General features: G+C 42.0%; 2 protein-coding genes across 3 annotated transcripts; both read right to left on the bottom strand.

Annotated features, from left to right (window-relative positions):
• Nucleotides 1–81: 81 nt before the first annotated feature.
• IKBIP (IKBKB interacting protein) lies at nucleotides 82–15491 on the bottom strand. Of its 2 annotated transcripts, XM_084810207.1 has the most exons (5): nucleotides 15381–15491; nucleotides 14300–14496; nucleotides 12453–12570; nucleotides 5962–6751; nucleotides 82–2713 (listed from the first exon to the last, which is right to left on the bottom strand). In XM_084810207.1, the coding sequence occupies exons 2-5, from the start codon at nucleotides 14458–14460 to the stop codon at nucleotides 2709–2711; spliced, it is 1074 nt and encodes a 357-aa protein (XP_084666333.1). In that variant the 5' UTR covers nucleotides 14461–14496; nucleotides 15381–15491; the 3' UTR covers nucleotides 82–2708. The 2 variants fall into 2 exon arrangements, with proteins under 2 accessions (XP_084666333.1, XP_084666332.1); XM_084810206.1 differs by lacking the exon at nucleotides 82–2713 and having other exon boundaries at nucleotides 5867–6751.
• On the bottom strand, nucleotides 1958–2692 carry LOC146339772 (inhibitor of nuclear factor kappa-B kinase-interacting protein-like). Its single transcript, XM_084810208.1, has one exon. It carries the CDS (start codon nucleotides 2690–2692, stop codon nucleotides 1958–1960), a length of 735 nt encoding a protein of 244 aa, XP_084666334.1.
• Nucleotides 15492–15737: the final 246 nt, after the last annotated feature.

Raw genomic sequence — 15737 nt, 5'->3', positions numbered from 1 at the left:
TATAGCTAAGTTAGCAAATGCTTACCACTAACCCCAGAGAAAGCTACTATAAGGATCAGCAGCAAAGCTAAGAACAAATATGCAAGACAATGAAATGTTGGCTTTATTGAAAAAGTATATCAATAGCTACTGAGAGCCAAGGCACTAGAATAAAGGTAAAAACATCCACTGCTAGATAGCAACTCCTCCCATGTATATGCAACATCCTTTTATATCTGTCTTGTTCTTGGGTCGCATGTAAGCCTATACTGCCTTATGCTTGTGTTTTTTCAGGCAGTCTGGTATGATGGCTGGCTCACTATCTGGATAAAGCAGCATGGGCTGTACACAAAGTAAAAGCAGCTTTTGTAAGTTTAGACTGACTAAAAGCTATCAGAGGTAGTCTAATGCTGTATTTCTAATACAGGTGCACAAATGCTCATCCTTGGAGCCCTACTGCCTCAGAGCAAAGGTCCACCTTATCTACCATCCTGTTTCCTATAGCAGCTAGCCAGATATTTCTAAGAAGCCCACAAGGTGAAGGCAATAGCCCTCCCCATTACTGTTGCCTCCTAATGGGTATTTAGTTACACATTGTTTCTGAACCTAGTTAAATTACTGCAGCCAATAACCACTGAATCTATCCTGTGAAATTTTCTATCCTACCATTTAGAGCTGTTACTGTACTTTGTACTACTGCATTCCATAAAGTATGTATTTTGTTGAAGTGCTTCTCTATCAGTCTACTGCCAATGAATTATGTGGATATCCCTGAATTCTAATACTGAGGGAAAGAAACTGTTTTTTCAACATATTAGATGCCTCAGCCTTTCTTCAAAGCCCTTGATGACTTTTGTTCCCTCTTTCTGCGTCTTCTAGTTCTGATACCTTTTTGAGACAGAGTAGTCACAACTATACACAATATTCAAAATGTAGATACCATAGTTTTATATAAAAGGCACCTTAGACTACGTTTAACAGTGCATGATCAAACATAATGCTGCTTGAACATGCTCATATGCACATTAATCTGTAAAACACTCAGTTCTGGACTCCTATCCTTACATATGGAGGAATCACTTTTCTGTACAGACAAACATCAAACTCTCTATGCTTCCTGGCTGGCAATTCATCAGAGGCTTCCACTTGCAGAAGGGGGAACAGGCGATTCTTCCTGTATAGGTTTTAGTTATCCTATACTTTTAACAAAAGAAATACTATTAAGGGGCATTTTGTAGGGCTGGTCAGAAAGTGCCTCCCGGCCACTGGCTCCATTTTGGAGGTGAATGGGCTGTAGAAATTCAGATGACTTTCACGGGTGGGGGACTTTGCAGTCGGAGGCTTTTAACTTCCCTTTCAACAGTTTTTGTTGCTGCTTTTCCTGGGGTGGTAGTGATTCTCATAATGTATCTGAGGAAGGATGCTATACAGTCTCCTTCCTCAGGTGCATTGTGAGGTGAGATGGCCCGATGGAGGACTGCTACTACCGTGCAGCAAAAACTCAAGGGAAAGAGTTAAATAAGAAGCCTCTGTCTGCTAAAAAATTAAAATGCAAGTCCCCTATCCCTAAAAGTCATCAGACATTCTCCCCCAAATGTGCCAAAAACATTCTCTGAACATTTAACGCAGCTTTTGGGAGTATTCTGCTGTTAAACAAAAGTTCTGCTAATACAAACTAGAAGTCTTGACATTTCATAGCTTTTTACAAGGCCTAAAGAGCATTTCATACTCACTGATTTCAGCAGGGAATCTACACAAATATTTTTGTAATTTAATGACAGTGTTTTGTGATATAGTTGTATAGATATAAAACGCTCCCTGGTTCTTGGAAGTTTGCTATATTACAGCAGCAGGAGGCGGACGTCTTCCATTAAGTGCTTTTGAAACTCCAAAATGTACACCTTAACATGAGGGGGTACCTTTTACTAGCTAACCATGCTTCAAGTGCTGCTACAACTGAGGTTTTATTGTGACTGGACTACTTCTTATCTGAAATATTAGTTAGTTCATCACTCATAGCCTTAACTTCAGTCTGAACTGAAGTTAAATTAGAGAGTTTCTTATTCAGAAAAGCAATTTCCTTCTGTCTTTCCAACAAATCCCCAAGCAGTCTTCCTATTCTTAATGTTAATTCATTCAGCATTGGTTCCAAATGTGCCAAATCCACCTTTAAGTTGTGCACTTTAGGTTTTAGATCATTTGCAAAGGCTACTGTTGCCAGAACTTTGGCTCTATCACTTTCCAAATCTAAAAGCCTGTTTGATTGTTTGGTAAGGTCTGCATTCAGCTCTGATGACTTTGCCTTAATGTGCTCTATTTGTCTGGCATTTTCAGATGCGGTACTTCGTAGTTCTGTAGTCCTGTCAATGCTATTTGTAAGAAGATCCCCTATACTCTGTACTGTAGTCTTTTCAGCTTTATCTACTTTATCTTCTAGAATATTTAGATTCTCTATCAATAAGGTCACATCTTCTCCAAGACCTGAAATGCGTCTAATATCAGTCTTCACAGTGGCAATCTTTATAGAAAAGTCCTTAGTTACAGAAGCTGTACTCTCCTCATATTTAATGGCTGTGTGAAAGAGAGATGTTACATTCTGCTGGAGCTCCTCCTCTTCTTGAATTAACCTATTAGACTGTATCTGCATGGTGTTCACCTTCTCCTGCAGATGCTTCATCTGAGCAATTATATGATGATCTTCTAGTTGCTCCATTAAGCTTAATGTCTTCTCACACTAGGATTAAAAGAAGTCTGATAAGAAAATTGCATTGAAATTTCATTGCTCCAGTTTCCCTAAATGTAATTAACAAAATTAGTGCAGTAGGTAAATATTGTTTTGTAGCTTTTTCCACAGTAAATAAGAATACAAGGAAAAGAGGAAATACATATTTCATAAGTTCCTCATTCATATATTAAAGAGGAGCTGGTGTAGTAGATCACACCAACAGACATATGGATTGTGGTTTTAGTTTCCAGCAAGAGGAGAGAATATATGTCACTTTCAATCCACTACACCATGCAACTTGTTCTGGTAAAATGAACAATATAAATTAGCGTTCTTAGACTGCAAGAGACAAAGAGGAGCAGAAAACACTAAGATACAGGAGACCCCTTGTCGGGATTCCCCCTATGATGAGGTTCCCCACCCTACCCAGCAGCAGCTCTTGCCTCCTTAAGAGTCCCACATTCCTTCTTTTACTTTCCCCTTTCCAATAACTTGGGCTTTAGGCTGCAGGTGTGGGGTGATTGGCACTCTAGACACAGGGTTTAAACACAACAGTTTACTGGTAAATTAAAGCAAGCAAAACACAACTAAAGATATTTGCACAATAGTGATAGAACTGAGTGATACAAAATCAAAGTTACATCATGCAAGTTCCTTTACCCTAGCTGACTTTTTCAGGTGCTGCTTCCTGCTCGCTTTTCAGGCTCTGGTCTCCCCGACTCTGCTCTTACTCCCTCTCTCTTTTTATACCCTCTTCCACAAACCAAAGTACTGCTTCAAACCTGAAGAAATGAAACTTCTCTCAGGGATACCCCCTCCCAACAAAACCCCCCAGGCCTCTAGGCCTGACCATTTTCCTTGCCTTGCCTCTGGGCCTCAAACCTTCACATCCCCATATAATTTTATCTTGCCAAACTATCCACTCCAGAAGTGTTTATTTAGACTAGTAAACTTATTTTATATAGTCTTCCCTGCATTATATTTAGTGTTTACCATTTTCAAAATTTGATTTTGGTTCTAATACGTGCTTACAAACAGCATTTCTTTACCAGGCTCGTATATGATATTTACTAGTTTACAGGGAGAGAAATTCTATGGCCCCTAGAGTCTGGGGCGCCATGCAAAGCTGCGGATCACCTCCTTCTGCACCCGCAGACAGAGCTACAAGCATGGAGGAGATCTTACTGTGGATCTTCCCACCCCCCCTCCCAGCTGCCACAGAAAGCTTCTCTTTCAAGGTCACAACTGCAACCTCGTAAGAAAAATCAGAGGGAGAAAAGGATGCGTGCTGGTTGGTGTGGAGGGGAGAGGCCGCAATATGTAATATTCTATGGGCTCTTCAGTCCCTCCGCCACCCATTGGAAGTCAGCTAGATGGGCTCAGGTCTGTCTAGCTGCTTTTTACATGTTAAACAGAGGAACTATGCTGGCTAGGGCTGATGGGAGTTATAGGCTAAAAAATCTGGAAGACCTCAAGTTGCTCAACCCCGGTCTAGGAAAATGGCACACAAACTAGTACATACAAAATTATACTGACTTGTAGGGGTTATGTTTTAGTGTCCCAAAACCCCTGCAGTGTTCCTACTGCTTAATTACACTCAGGCTAACAACAGTGCATGGTATCTGTGCTTATACCTAGTGCTGCTTTAGTAATTCTGTTCAAAGGAAAATATTTTCCTATCCAGTAATAATGCATCCTGCTTGTGGGCTTCTCATAGGCACCTGGTTGGCCACTGGGAACAGAATGCTGTACGACATAGGCCCTTGGTCTGATACAGCATAGCTCTTATGTTCTTATGGATCACATAAACTTCTAGTTACCCAGCTGAAGGCAAGTAGTTGTACTTCTGAATGTCATTCATGGCTAAGAAGAAACACTCTTCATGTTTACCCATCATATTGTGCATGTACTCTCAGGTTAAAAGGAAAATGTGTGAAGAATAACTAAGGTTTGGTTGAGAGGAATTTCATAAATGTTACAAAGGAAGGTTATTGGCAGTTTGCCAGACAGAGACCCTTAGTCAACCTGATTAGGTAGGCCATCATTCTACATGCATCTATTTGCAGCTGCATTTTAAGCATACTTCTGAGGAATTGAATCCCACTGGATTCAATGAGAAGTATTTCTGTGTGAACTGCTATGAGACTGCTACAATACACCAACTCAGATGATAGTGGAAAACGAGAAACAACTTACCATTCATATATATCTTACTTCTGCTGCCCTTAGTTCTCAAAATCCTATTTATCATAATGCCTCTTAGATCACAGTTAGACCACCACCTAGCTACCTTTGTGTCCATAACACAATTATGTACATACACTATTAGTGTATATACACACATTGTGTACATACACTATTAGTGTAGACTGAATAGCAACAGGGTGGTTGTGCACACAAGTGTCGAGAATTTACAAACTACTACTGCTTGTGCAGTAGTTTGCAGAACAGCATTGTCACCCGCACTTTCCCACAAGCATAAATCTGGAATCAGCTCAATGGAATACCAATACACACTGCAATTTCCTATCATATAGAGCAGGGCTAGGCAGACTTCAGGCTTGCTAGATGGATTTTGTGTTTTACTAGAACACCAAGATCCACCAACCAGAGCCTGATGCAAAAGACAAACACTTAGAGTTAAAGAATGGGGTTTCTGTAAGCACATTCTGTGCCTAGGGATTTGTTTTCAGTAGCAGAACTAAGCTTTCACAAATTCCACTCCTGGTTAGTCCAAGCGTTCCTTATGTCAGCAGCCTAATTTAGCTGGAAAGTCATTTTGATGCTGCTGTTGTTTAACCACTAGGAGTCAGAAACCCTTGCCAATTACCCAGAGATCTACCAGTACATCCCAATTTACCTTCTGCCAGCCCCAATATAGCGCACATCAAGAAAATAAGATTTTAAAATACAGTTGAGCATTTAAAATTCCTGGCAGTCCTATATCCTATACAGTGTATACTCAGGAGAAGTCCTGCCGAGTTCAACAGACTTTACTCCCAAGTGAGTGTTGATAGGACTGAAGCCTCAATAGCCTTTTTGTCCAACTTATTTCAACAACCCTACAAATAAATGCATATAAATGTTAGCAATATGTTGACTATTAAAAAAAAAACTCATCACATATGGAGTTTTCCTTATGTACATTGGTCCAAAGGGAAATTACCCATGCATTTTAGGGAATAACAGTCAGGTAACTTTAAGGTTACATAACTGCTATATCAATATTGTTCAGGGCGACTAGATTCTCTTCTTACCATTCACACTATGGTGATTTTCTTCTGCTTCTGCAAAGTCATTTACTTTTTCTTTTAAAACCAGCATTTCATTTTGCAGTTTTAATATGCTGTTCTCGTACTGCATATCTTCAAGAGTTTTTTGTATGTCCATGATCTCAGAGACTGCTTTCATCATTTCATCTTCCACATTGAAAACCTTTATGGTCATGTCTTCCATTCTCTTCTCTACAGCAGTCAGCTCACTTGATACTCTAACAACAGAATGAATGGCATTCTCTATTGCTGGCAAATGGGTCTTGCACTCTTCTAGTTTTGGTTCATAATCCGCAAGCTTCTGGCTCAGATCCTTATTTCTGGCTAACAGATTGTTCTGCTGTTCTTCTAGTTTTCCAGTTGCCTCTGTATCAGACTGCAGCTGCTGTTCAATTTTAGTCAGTTCATCTTCTTCTTGCGTGTTTAATGTTCTGAGATTTCTTACTGTACTGTCTTCTAGATCTTTCATTCTTTCAGAGAGGGATTTTAGTCTTTGATCTGCTGCATTGATTTGAGAGGTAACCTCACTATGTAAAAGCTTGGCTTCTGATTTTAAACTGCTAGTATTTGTATCCATTTCTGCCTGGGTTTTTTTCCAGGAGTCAATTATATTCTGAAATATCTCATTAATGCTCTCTATCTTTTTAGAGTGCATCTGTTCGCTGTTTTGAATGTCATATATGATCTTACGGAGGCTGGATACTTCTTGCTCAAACTTGGTCATCACAGGGATAGATGAATAGGCTTCCTGCAGGATACCCGAAGACGATTCAAACTGCATGTGTAACACAAAACAATGTCCATCTTCACTTAGTACAGGGTTGATACTTGTTTATACAAGTTAAATGTTTTCTTAGATATGCAAGTCATTTTCTCTTCAGATACATCTTCCAAATGCTATGACTAAAATATCTTTAGTCCAAATGACTGATATGAGAGGACTAACAATCTGCTAGATCACTGTGATCTGCTCATATGTGTAATGCTTACGAAAGTAAAACAGCAGCTGTAAACCTTTACTTCTACAATAATAGAGAGTAACAAGTCTACAACAAAGCAAAATTCGACTTTAGAATGCAGACAAATTTTACAAAGACGTATTTGTGTTGCCCAAATAGCATGTTAATACAGCGTGCTGCCATAGTGAGGGATGAATTAAAGTACGTTAAGAGTTACCTTGCTAATACCCAGCTAGAAGGAACTGATTTTGTGTAAAAACAGTATGTTCAACTCTGAGATCACAAGTTTACTGAAGTTGTAACAATTTTCTTGCACCACCAGTAGAACAGATAACTTCTAATGCAGGGGTGTTGAACCTCAGGCCTATAGGCCAAATCTGGCCCTCTGGGGTTCCCCAGAGAGTGATGCCCCTTCCCCATGCCTCCACCCTTTAAGAACATGAGAGCCATGTTTTCTCAAAGCAAGGGTCCATCTAGTCCAGCATTCTGTTCACACAGCGGCCAACCAGCTGTCAACCGGAAACCCACAAGTTGGACATTAGTGCAACAGCACCCTCCCATCCATGTTCCCCAGGAAGTGGTATATGTAGGCTTGCTGCCTCTGATACTGGAGGTAGCACATAAGCATCAGGACTAGTAGCCATTGATAAACTTCTCCTCCAGGAATTTGTCTAACCCCCTTTTAAAGCCATCCAAATTGGTGGCCATCATTACACTTTGTAGTAGCGAATTCCATAGTTTGAATATGAACTGTGTGAAGTACTTCCTTTCATCTGTCCTGAATCTCCCACCAATCAGCTTCATGATTGACCCTAAGTTGTAGTATTATGTGAGAGGGAGAAAAATGTCTCCCTATCCACATTCTCCATACCATGCATAATTTTGTACACCTCTATCATGTCTCCCCTTACACACCTTTTCCCCAAGCTAAACAATCCCAGTTGTTGTAATCTTCCTTCATAGGGGAGTTGTTCCAGCCCCTTGGTCATTTTAGGGCACAATCCTATGCATGTTTAGACAGAGAAAAGGCCTACAACTCCCAACTGGGAGTTGGCTGGCTGGGGAATGCTGGGAGTTGCAGGCCTTTTCTCTGTCTAAACATACATAGGATTGCACCCTTTTCTGCACTTCTTCCTGCTCTACAATATCTTTTCTTAGGTTCCTGCCTGTTGATTCTCCCCTGCAAATGTCCCCCTCCCAGGTTGTTTTTGTTCCATCAACTGGGCTCCAAAACAGGAAATAATCCCTGTTGAGGGGAGAAAGAGCTGAAAGAGGTTCAACACCCTTGTTCTAAAGGCATGCTTTATTTTGCAGCTTTAAAACAACCAAAATTGTTCTGCTGGCTGTTCTGTTTTTCCTTTTAGCCCTTTGTTAACTTTCTTTTGCAAAGAAAGAGCCTAAAGCCCATAAAAGGAAATTCCAACCATTCTGCAATCTTTGTACAGCCTAATTCTATCTATGCATCTTTACTTGTAAGAAGAATGCAATATTCAAGGGGCATACCCCCAAAAGGTGTGCTTAGGACTCCAGCATTAGTCTGAAGCATGAGAGAAACCTTTCTTTTATAAGGCTGCAATCCAATCCACATGCTAAAGTAGGAAGTCAAGAAATAACCAGGATAACAGGCAAGCATGGCCTTGGTGTACAAAATGAAGCAGGACAAAGGCTAATAGAGTTTTGCCAAGAGAACACGCTGATCATACCAAACACTCTTTTCCAACAGCACAAGAGGTGACTCTACACATGGACATCACCAGATGGTCAGTATCGAAATCAGATTGATTATGTACTCTGCAGCCAAAGATGGAGAAGCTCCATACAGTCAGTAAAAACAAGACCTGGAGCTGACTGTGGCTCAGATCATGAGCTTCTTATCGCAAAATTTCGGCTTAAATTGAAGAACGTAGGAAAAAACACTAAACCATTCAGGTATGACCTAAATCATATCCCTTATGAATATACAGTGGAGGTGAGGAATAGATTTAAGGGATTAGACCTGATAGAGTGCCTATGGATGGAGGTCCGTAACATTGTTCGGGAGGTAGCAACTCAATCCATCCCAAAGAAAAAGAAATGCAAGAAAGCCAAGTGGCTGTCTGTCTGATGAGGCTTTACAAGTAGCTGAGGAAAGAAGCGAAAAGCAAGGGAGAAAGGGGAAGATATAGCCAACTGAATGCAGATTTCCAGAGAATAGCAAGGAGAGACAAGAAGGCCTTCTTAAATAAACTATGCAAAGAAATCGAGGAAAACAACAGAATGGGAAAGACTAGAGATCTCTTCAAGAAAATCGGAAATACCAAGGGAACATTTTGTGCAAAGACAGGCATGATAAAGGTCAAAGAAGGCAGGGACCTAACAGAAGCAGATGAGATTAAGAAGAGGTGGAAAGAATACACAGAAGAACTATACAGGAAAGATCTGAATGTCCCTGATAGCCATGATAGTGCGGTCACTGAACTTGAGCTGGACATCGTAGAGTGCGAAGTCAAGTGGGCCTTAGGAATCATGACTAACAACAAGGCTAGCGGAGATTACAGTATTCCAGCTGAGCTATTTAAAATCCTAAAAGATGATGCTGTTAAAGTGCTGCACTCAATATGCCAACAAATTTGGAACACTCAGCAGTGGCCACAAGACTGGAAAAGGTCAGTTTACATTCCAATTCCAAAGAAGGGCAATGCCAAAGAGTGTTCAAACTACCGTACAATTGTGCTCATTTCACATGCCAGCAAGGTTATGCTCAAAATCCTACAAGCTCGGCTTCAGCAGTATGTGAACCGAGAACTACCGGAAGTACAAGCTGGGTTTCAAAGAGGCAGAGGAACTAGAGATCAAATCACCAACATTCACTGGATCATGGAGAAAGCAAGAGAATTCCAGAAAAACTTCTATTTATGTTTCATTGACAATGCTAAAGCCTTTGATTGTGTGTATCACAACAAACTGGCAAATTCTTAAAGAGATGGCAGTACTACCTGTCTCCTGAGAAACCTGTATGAGGGCCAAGAAGCAACAGTAAGAACCGGACATGGAACAACTGATTGGTTCAAAATTGGGAAAGGAGTACGACAAGGCTGCATATTGTCACCCTGCTTATTTAACTTATATGCAGAGTACATCATGAGAAACGCCGGGTTGGATGAATCACAGGTCGGAATTAAGATTGCTGGGAGAATTATCAACAACCTCAGATACACAGACGAAACCACCCTAATGGCAGAAAGCGAAGAGGAGCTAAAGAGCCTCTTGCTGAGGGTGAAAGTGGAGAGTGCAAAAGCTGGTTTGAAACTCAACATTAAAAAAATGAAGATCATGGCATCTGGCCCCATCCTTTCCTGGCATATAGAAGAGGAAGAAATGGAAGCAGTGACAGATTTTATTTTCTTGGGCTCCAAGATCACCGCAGACGGTGACTGCAGCCATGAAATTACAAGACGCTTGCTCCTTGGGAGGAAAGCTATGGCAAACCTAGACAGCATAGTAAGAAGCAGAGACATCACCTTGCCGACAAAGGTCCATATAATCAAAGCTATGGCTTTCCCAGTAGTAACGTATGGCTGTGAGAGCTGGACTATAAGGAAGGCTGAGCACCGAAGAATTGATGCTTTTGAACTGTGGTGCTGGAGAAGACTCTTACGAGTCCCCTGGACTGCAAGGAGGTCAAATCAGTCCATCCTAAAGGAAATCAACCCTGAGTGCTCATTGGAAGGACAGATACTGAAGCTGAAGCTCAAATATTTTGGCCACCTAATGCGAAGAGAAAACTTGCTGGAAAAGACTCTGATGCTGGGAAAGATTGAAGGCAAAAGGAGAAGGGGACGGCAGAGGATGAGATGGCTAGATAGCATCACAGATGAAATGAATATGAACTTGAGCACGCTCCGGGAGAGAGCAAAGGACAGGAAGGCCTGGTATGCTATGGTCCATGGGGTCACAAAGAGTCGGACATGACTGAACAACAACAACAAATCCAATCCACAATTATTTAGGTATAAGCCCTACTGAACACAGACTAATTTCTAAGTAAATAGGATCATGCTGTAAAGAAGACCTTAATTCTGACAGATCTGTGTCATACATTATAGTAATTTACAGCAAAACAGCGCAATACAAAAAATGAAAATACTGCATGTACACTACTTTAAGAAGCACTTAAACACAATGCTAATTAACACAAGGAATACTAGAACAAGTTTGTTTTACGACATACACTGCTGAATTATTCAAAACAACATAACTTTTAAAGATGACAATCTAACATTTTAGGTAGCATAAATGCTTCTGGAAGGGCTAATCAGATTAATAAATTAGTTCTTCAGTCATAGATTAAAAACATTTAAAATTAATATTAAGTCAATGTTATATTAATACAGTGTTTTACAATGTAAAGTATGTGCATCTTTTGATGAAAGCAATAGTTGCAATCTGGCGCACAGATTCGTGTTTTGAGTTTATGTTAACATAACTATACACAGGATTTCAGTTAATGGGTAAAATGCAAAGAGACAAATGGAAAACCTTTGCAATTGGACAGGAAAAAAACCGCTCCAGTGTGTGCATGGAAACATCAGGCCCACACATGTGGCACTCCCAGTCTATCAAGAATAATTTTCAAAAATCAATTTTTTTTTATGTTAGATGAGAAAACATACCCATATTAAAACATCCTAAAAATCTAAATTAAGATGCTGTTTAATTATAAGTAGGTGACTGAGACTTAAGATGCACACAGCGCTATCCTAAACTTGTCTACTCAGAAGTATCTCTCAGTAACTTCAAAGGTATTTACTCCCCAGTTAGGGTGCAATCCTATGCGTTTTAGACAGAAAAAATCCTACAACTCCCAGCATTTGCACATCCAGTGCAGGGCAGATGGAGCACAGAAGGGATCCTCAGCCACCCTACATTTGTGGCTAGACCTAGCATTTTCGCACGTCTAGCTGCATTTTGTGGGAGGGAAGGGGCCTGGAAACCTGATAGAAAGCTGTCTGAAGTGGCTTCCTCCCCCAGAACTGCCCCCTTTTCACCCTCTCCACACTTCATTTGTGAACACAGAGATGGCAGTGGCACCTAAACAACTGTGCCAGCTACGAGGGGGCAGGGGAGGGGAGCATGGTTTCTGGAAACCAAGAAATCCAATGGCCATCTAGATGGTGTGTAGTGGCCATAAAATTGCTCTTTCCATGTGCTTAGAATTGCAAACTTAATCAACGTACTGTACACACTACCAGGGAGTAAGTCCCATTGAACTCAATAGTATTTATTTTTGAGTACATATGCACGGGATTGCACTGCTGAGCATATTAGGTTTTCTGGATTTTAGGGAGGAAACTGAGTTAATATATGGATGATAAATGCAGTTCCCAAATTTCATTTTGAGCCTGAATGTGACTGCACTAGCAAAATCCCAACAAATTTTCCCAAAGAAGATACATTTAATACTGGCTGATGAAAAATATCTTGCAGATTTCAGAGAAGATACACAGCAATAAAATTATAACCATTTTGAATTATTACCTTTTTAGACATCATATTAATCTTATTTTCCATATCTTCAAACTTCACTGCATCCTGCTTTAATAAATGGTACTTCTTCTCTACAGCAGCCAGCTGAGCTGACTGCTGAAAAAGAAACCTGAGAAATGCAGAAAAAGCAAATCAGCAAACATGCCTGATAAAAGTTAAGAGCTTTTCCTCCAACTTCTTACTGAGTCTGCCAACCTCCTAGCTACGGACAACTTGCAACACCAAAATGTGGCTGAAACTATATAAATCAAACACACAGTGACAAAAGAAATGGGCAAAGTTTAATATATCTTGCCTTTGGTTAGGCGGGAAAAATTTCTGCAGAAGGCCATGGTTGTTTCAGGGCCTTCAGTTAAACAGAAAAGCACCTCTTGCAATATAATGGATGTTTTAGGTCTGATCTTGAAAGGCATGAGCTCCTGTGCAATGTTCTTAGCAATAAGACTGATTCCAGTCAATGAAATACTTAATTGTAAGCACATTACTGACATTTATGTAGCTACCTCAGTGATTTAAAATTGATCATACACCTGAACTCCCAATCCTAAAGGTATAGAAACCTCCAATAGTACTGGCAGCTTCTGTGTTTTTTGCCAGTTTAATCCCATAGTAAACATGTATTTATTTCAATACATTAGGGAGCAATCCTATGTCCCCCAGACAGTGACCTCAGAGCCCAGAAACTGTGCTCCCTACCCCCTACCCCTCATAGCCAGCACAGTTCTGGCTATCTCTCTGCACTCAGAAATAGAGTGCAGAGACGGGAAAAGGGGGCTTTCCCGGTGGTGGGGAGGGGAAGAGACCAGGCGATGGCTTTGTTTCCTATGGCCACCACAGCCTCCTTCCCTTCCCCTCCAAAGTGCTGGTGCTAGACGGGGAAAATTGCCTATCTAGCAGAAATGCAGGGTGGCTGGAGAGTGGAGGCAAAGATCACCTCCGTGCTCCAGCTGCTCTGAACTGGATACTCGGAGCCTCCGAGTTCCAGTGTAAGTGGTTAGCTATCAAACATGATGATATAGGCTATCCATTCTTCTTTTTGCATAAATATTGCCATGAACTGGCTCACAGTGGTTTCTTAGGCAGCTCAATCCTATGCATTTTTACTTGGAAGTAAGTCCTAATGAGCTGGATGGGACTTACTCCCAAGGAGTTGTATATAGGATCATAGCCTAACCCTGATTTTATAATTCATTTACAAAAACAGTATTTACTATAATTTACGTGCAAATGCAAGGCACTTTCTTAACCCGGCATATACAAAAAGTAAGAAACTTAATAGTATAAACAATCTACTTAAGCCCAAAACCTGAACATGCCAACAAGATCAAAAAGTAAGACATTACTGTAGGTCAGGGGTGGGCAGCTCTTTTTCTATTGAGCACTGTATTTCCTTGTGGGTAGTCTGTTGGGGCCTGCATATTGGCAGCAGATAGGGCCAAAGTCGACAGTGGGATCACCCCTTTTTTCTTTCTGCCAACCATTTCATTTTCTTTCTCCACCCCACTTCTTCTTTCCCAAGCAATGGGCTACCAGGAAAAGAGACATATAGCTCTTTCCAGAGGTCTGAACAGATTTTTTGAAATTAGGCTGAGGGCTGCCCAGCTGTTTTAGGTTATCACTATTTACAGACACAGCAACAGACCTTATTCTGACGTCCTACTGTTCAGTATTGTTGATACTGCCTTCAGCTCTCCAGGGGTTTCAGGCAGGATTCTTTCCTACCATGAACTGGAGATGCCTGGGACTGAACCTGGGACAGTCTGTACGCAAAGCATGTGCTCTACCACTGAACTACAGCCCTTTGGTACATGTACCAAATTTCTTACAGTTTTGCTTACCATGTTAATCCTAAAGAAGCTAAAAGGGACAGTAAACTTGAGGCCGTTCGTGGGTCCATCCACACAGATTTTTTACTCCCAAAACTGGATTGTTTATTTTGCTGGTCTTCATCTGGTTTGGCTGAAAGGTGAGCTTTCCTCCTTCGCTTAACTTCAGACATATTTACAGTGCCTTTATACAGAATCCCTGCACGGATCTATCAAAAGAAGATTTAAAAAAACAAACACCCTCGTTATCTTCCAAATCCTCTTTTCAGGGTCACTTTCACCCATGCTCCTCGGTTTACTTGGAAGACCCACTTCGTCCAATGGAAATTTAAAAAGGCAAAGGTAAAGGTGTCCCCAACCAGTCGTGTCCAACTCTACGGTGCGGTGCTCATCCCCGTTTCTAAGCTGAAGAGCCAGGGCTGTCCGAAGACGCTTCCGTGGTCATGTGACCGGCATGACTGAACACCGAGGTGCACGGAATGCTGTTACCTTTCCCGCCGAAGTGGTACCTATTTATCTACTTGCAATTTCTTGCTTTCGAACTGCTAGGTTGGCAGGAAGGTAAAGGTGTCCCCAACCAGTTGTGTCCGACTCTACGGTGCAGTGCTCATCCCCGTTTCTAAGCCGAAGAGCCAGCGCTGTCCGAAGACGCTTCCGTGGTCATGTGGCCAGCATGACTGGACACCGAGGTGCACGGAACGCTGTCACCTTTCCCGCCGAGGCGGTACCTATTTATCTACTCGCAATTTCTTGCTTTCGAACTGCTAGGTTGGCAGGAGCTGGGACTGAAGACGGGAGCTCACTCCGTCACGCGGCACTCGGGTCTCGAACTGCTGTCCTGCCGACCTTCCGGTCTGCAGTTCAGCGTCTTAACCACTTCTCACTAAATGTGCATAGGCCTGTCGCTGGATAGCGCAATCCTAAACATGTCTACTCCGAAGTCCAACGGAGATCCTAGGAACGTGCTTCCCAGTAACGGCACTCCGGATCGCAGCCTTAGATGCACATGCCCTTTTCCAAAGTCGCTTCCTCCTCTCGCTCCCCGCTTTGTATCCCAATTTGGCATCTCTTCCCTCCCCCCCCCCCCGCTTACCTACTGATCAGGAAGGGGGCGGGACGCAAACTCGCCGCTCTCCAACTTTCTTTCAGCCGCCCGCAGAGATCACCGCTCCCTGCCGGCTCGGGCACGGGCACGTCACGCCACGTCACAGCGCATGCTCTCCGACGCTCCTATCACCCCGCCTCCTTTCGCGCGCTCTCGCCGGGCGTGAGCGCGGCGATTAAAAAAAAAAAAAAATTAATCAACGCTGATGGTAGAGGCGCGCGAGCGCGCGCTCTCTTTCTCGCTTCCCTGTTCACTTGCGGGCGCGAGCTGAACCCAAACGATGAGCGAATGGCTCGGGCGCGAGGCTCCGGCTTTGTTCGTTCGGAGCCTCGTGGCTGCTAGCGA

Source organism: Heloderma suspectum, chromosome 7 (genome assembly GCF_057233095.1).
Source record: "Heloderma suspectum isolate Gila_16-S chromosome 7, 16-S_ref, whole genome shotgun sequence".
NCBI lineage: Eukaryota > Metazoa > Chordata > Lepidosauria > Squamata > Helodermatidae > Heloderma > Heloderma suspectum.
This window is presented reverse-complemented; position numbering and strand designations above follow the sequence as displayed.

What these genes read in the sequence shown, in the direction of transcription:
- IKBIP (XM_084810206.1), bottom strand. Translation starts at nt 14,460, where the DNA reads ATGTCTGAAGTTAAGCGAAGGAGGAAAGCTCACCTTTCAGCCAAACCA. An exon ending in GCTTCTTTAGGATTAACATG is followed by an intron (nt 12,571 to 14,299) that starts GTAAGCAAAACT and finishes TGCATTTCTCAG; the next exon opens with GTTTCTTTTTCAGCAGTCAG. An exon ending in TTAATATGATGTCTAAAAAG is followed by an intron (nt 6,752 to 12,452) that starts GTAATAATTCAA and finishes TTACACATGCAG; the next exon opens with TTTGAATCGTCTTCGGGTAT.
- LOC146339772 (XM_084810208.1), bottom strand. Translation starts at nt 2,692, where the DNA reads ATGGAGCAACTAGAAGATCATCATATAATTGCTCAGATGAAGCATCTG.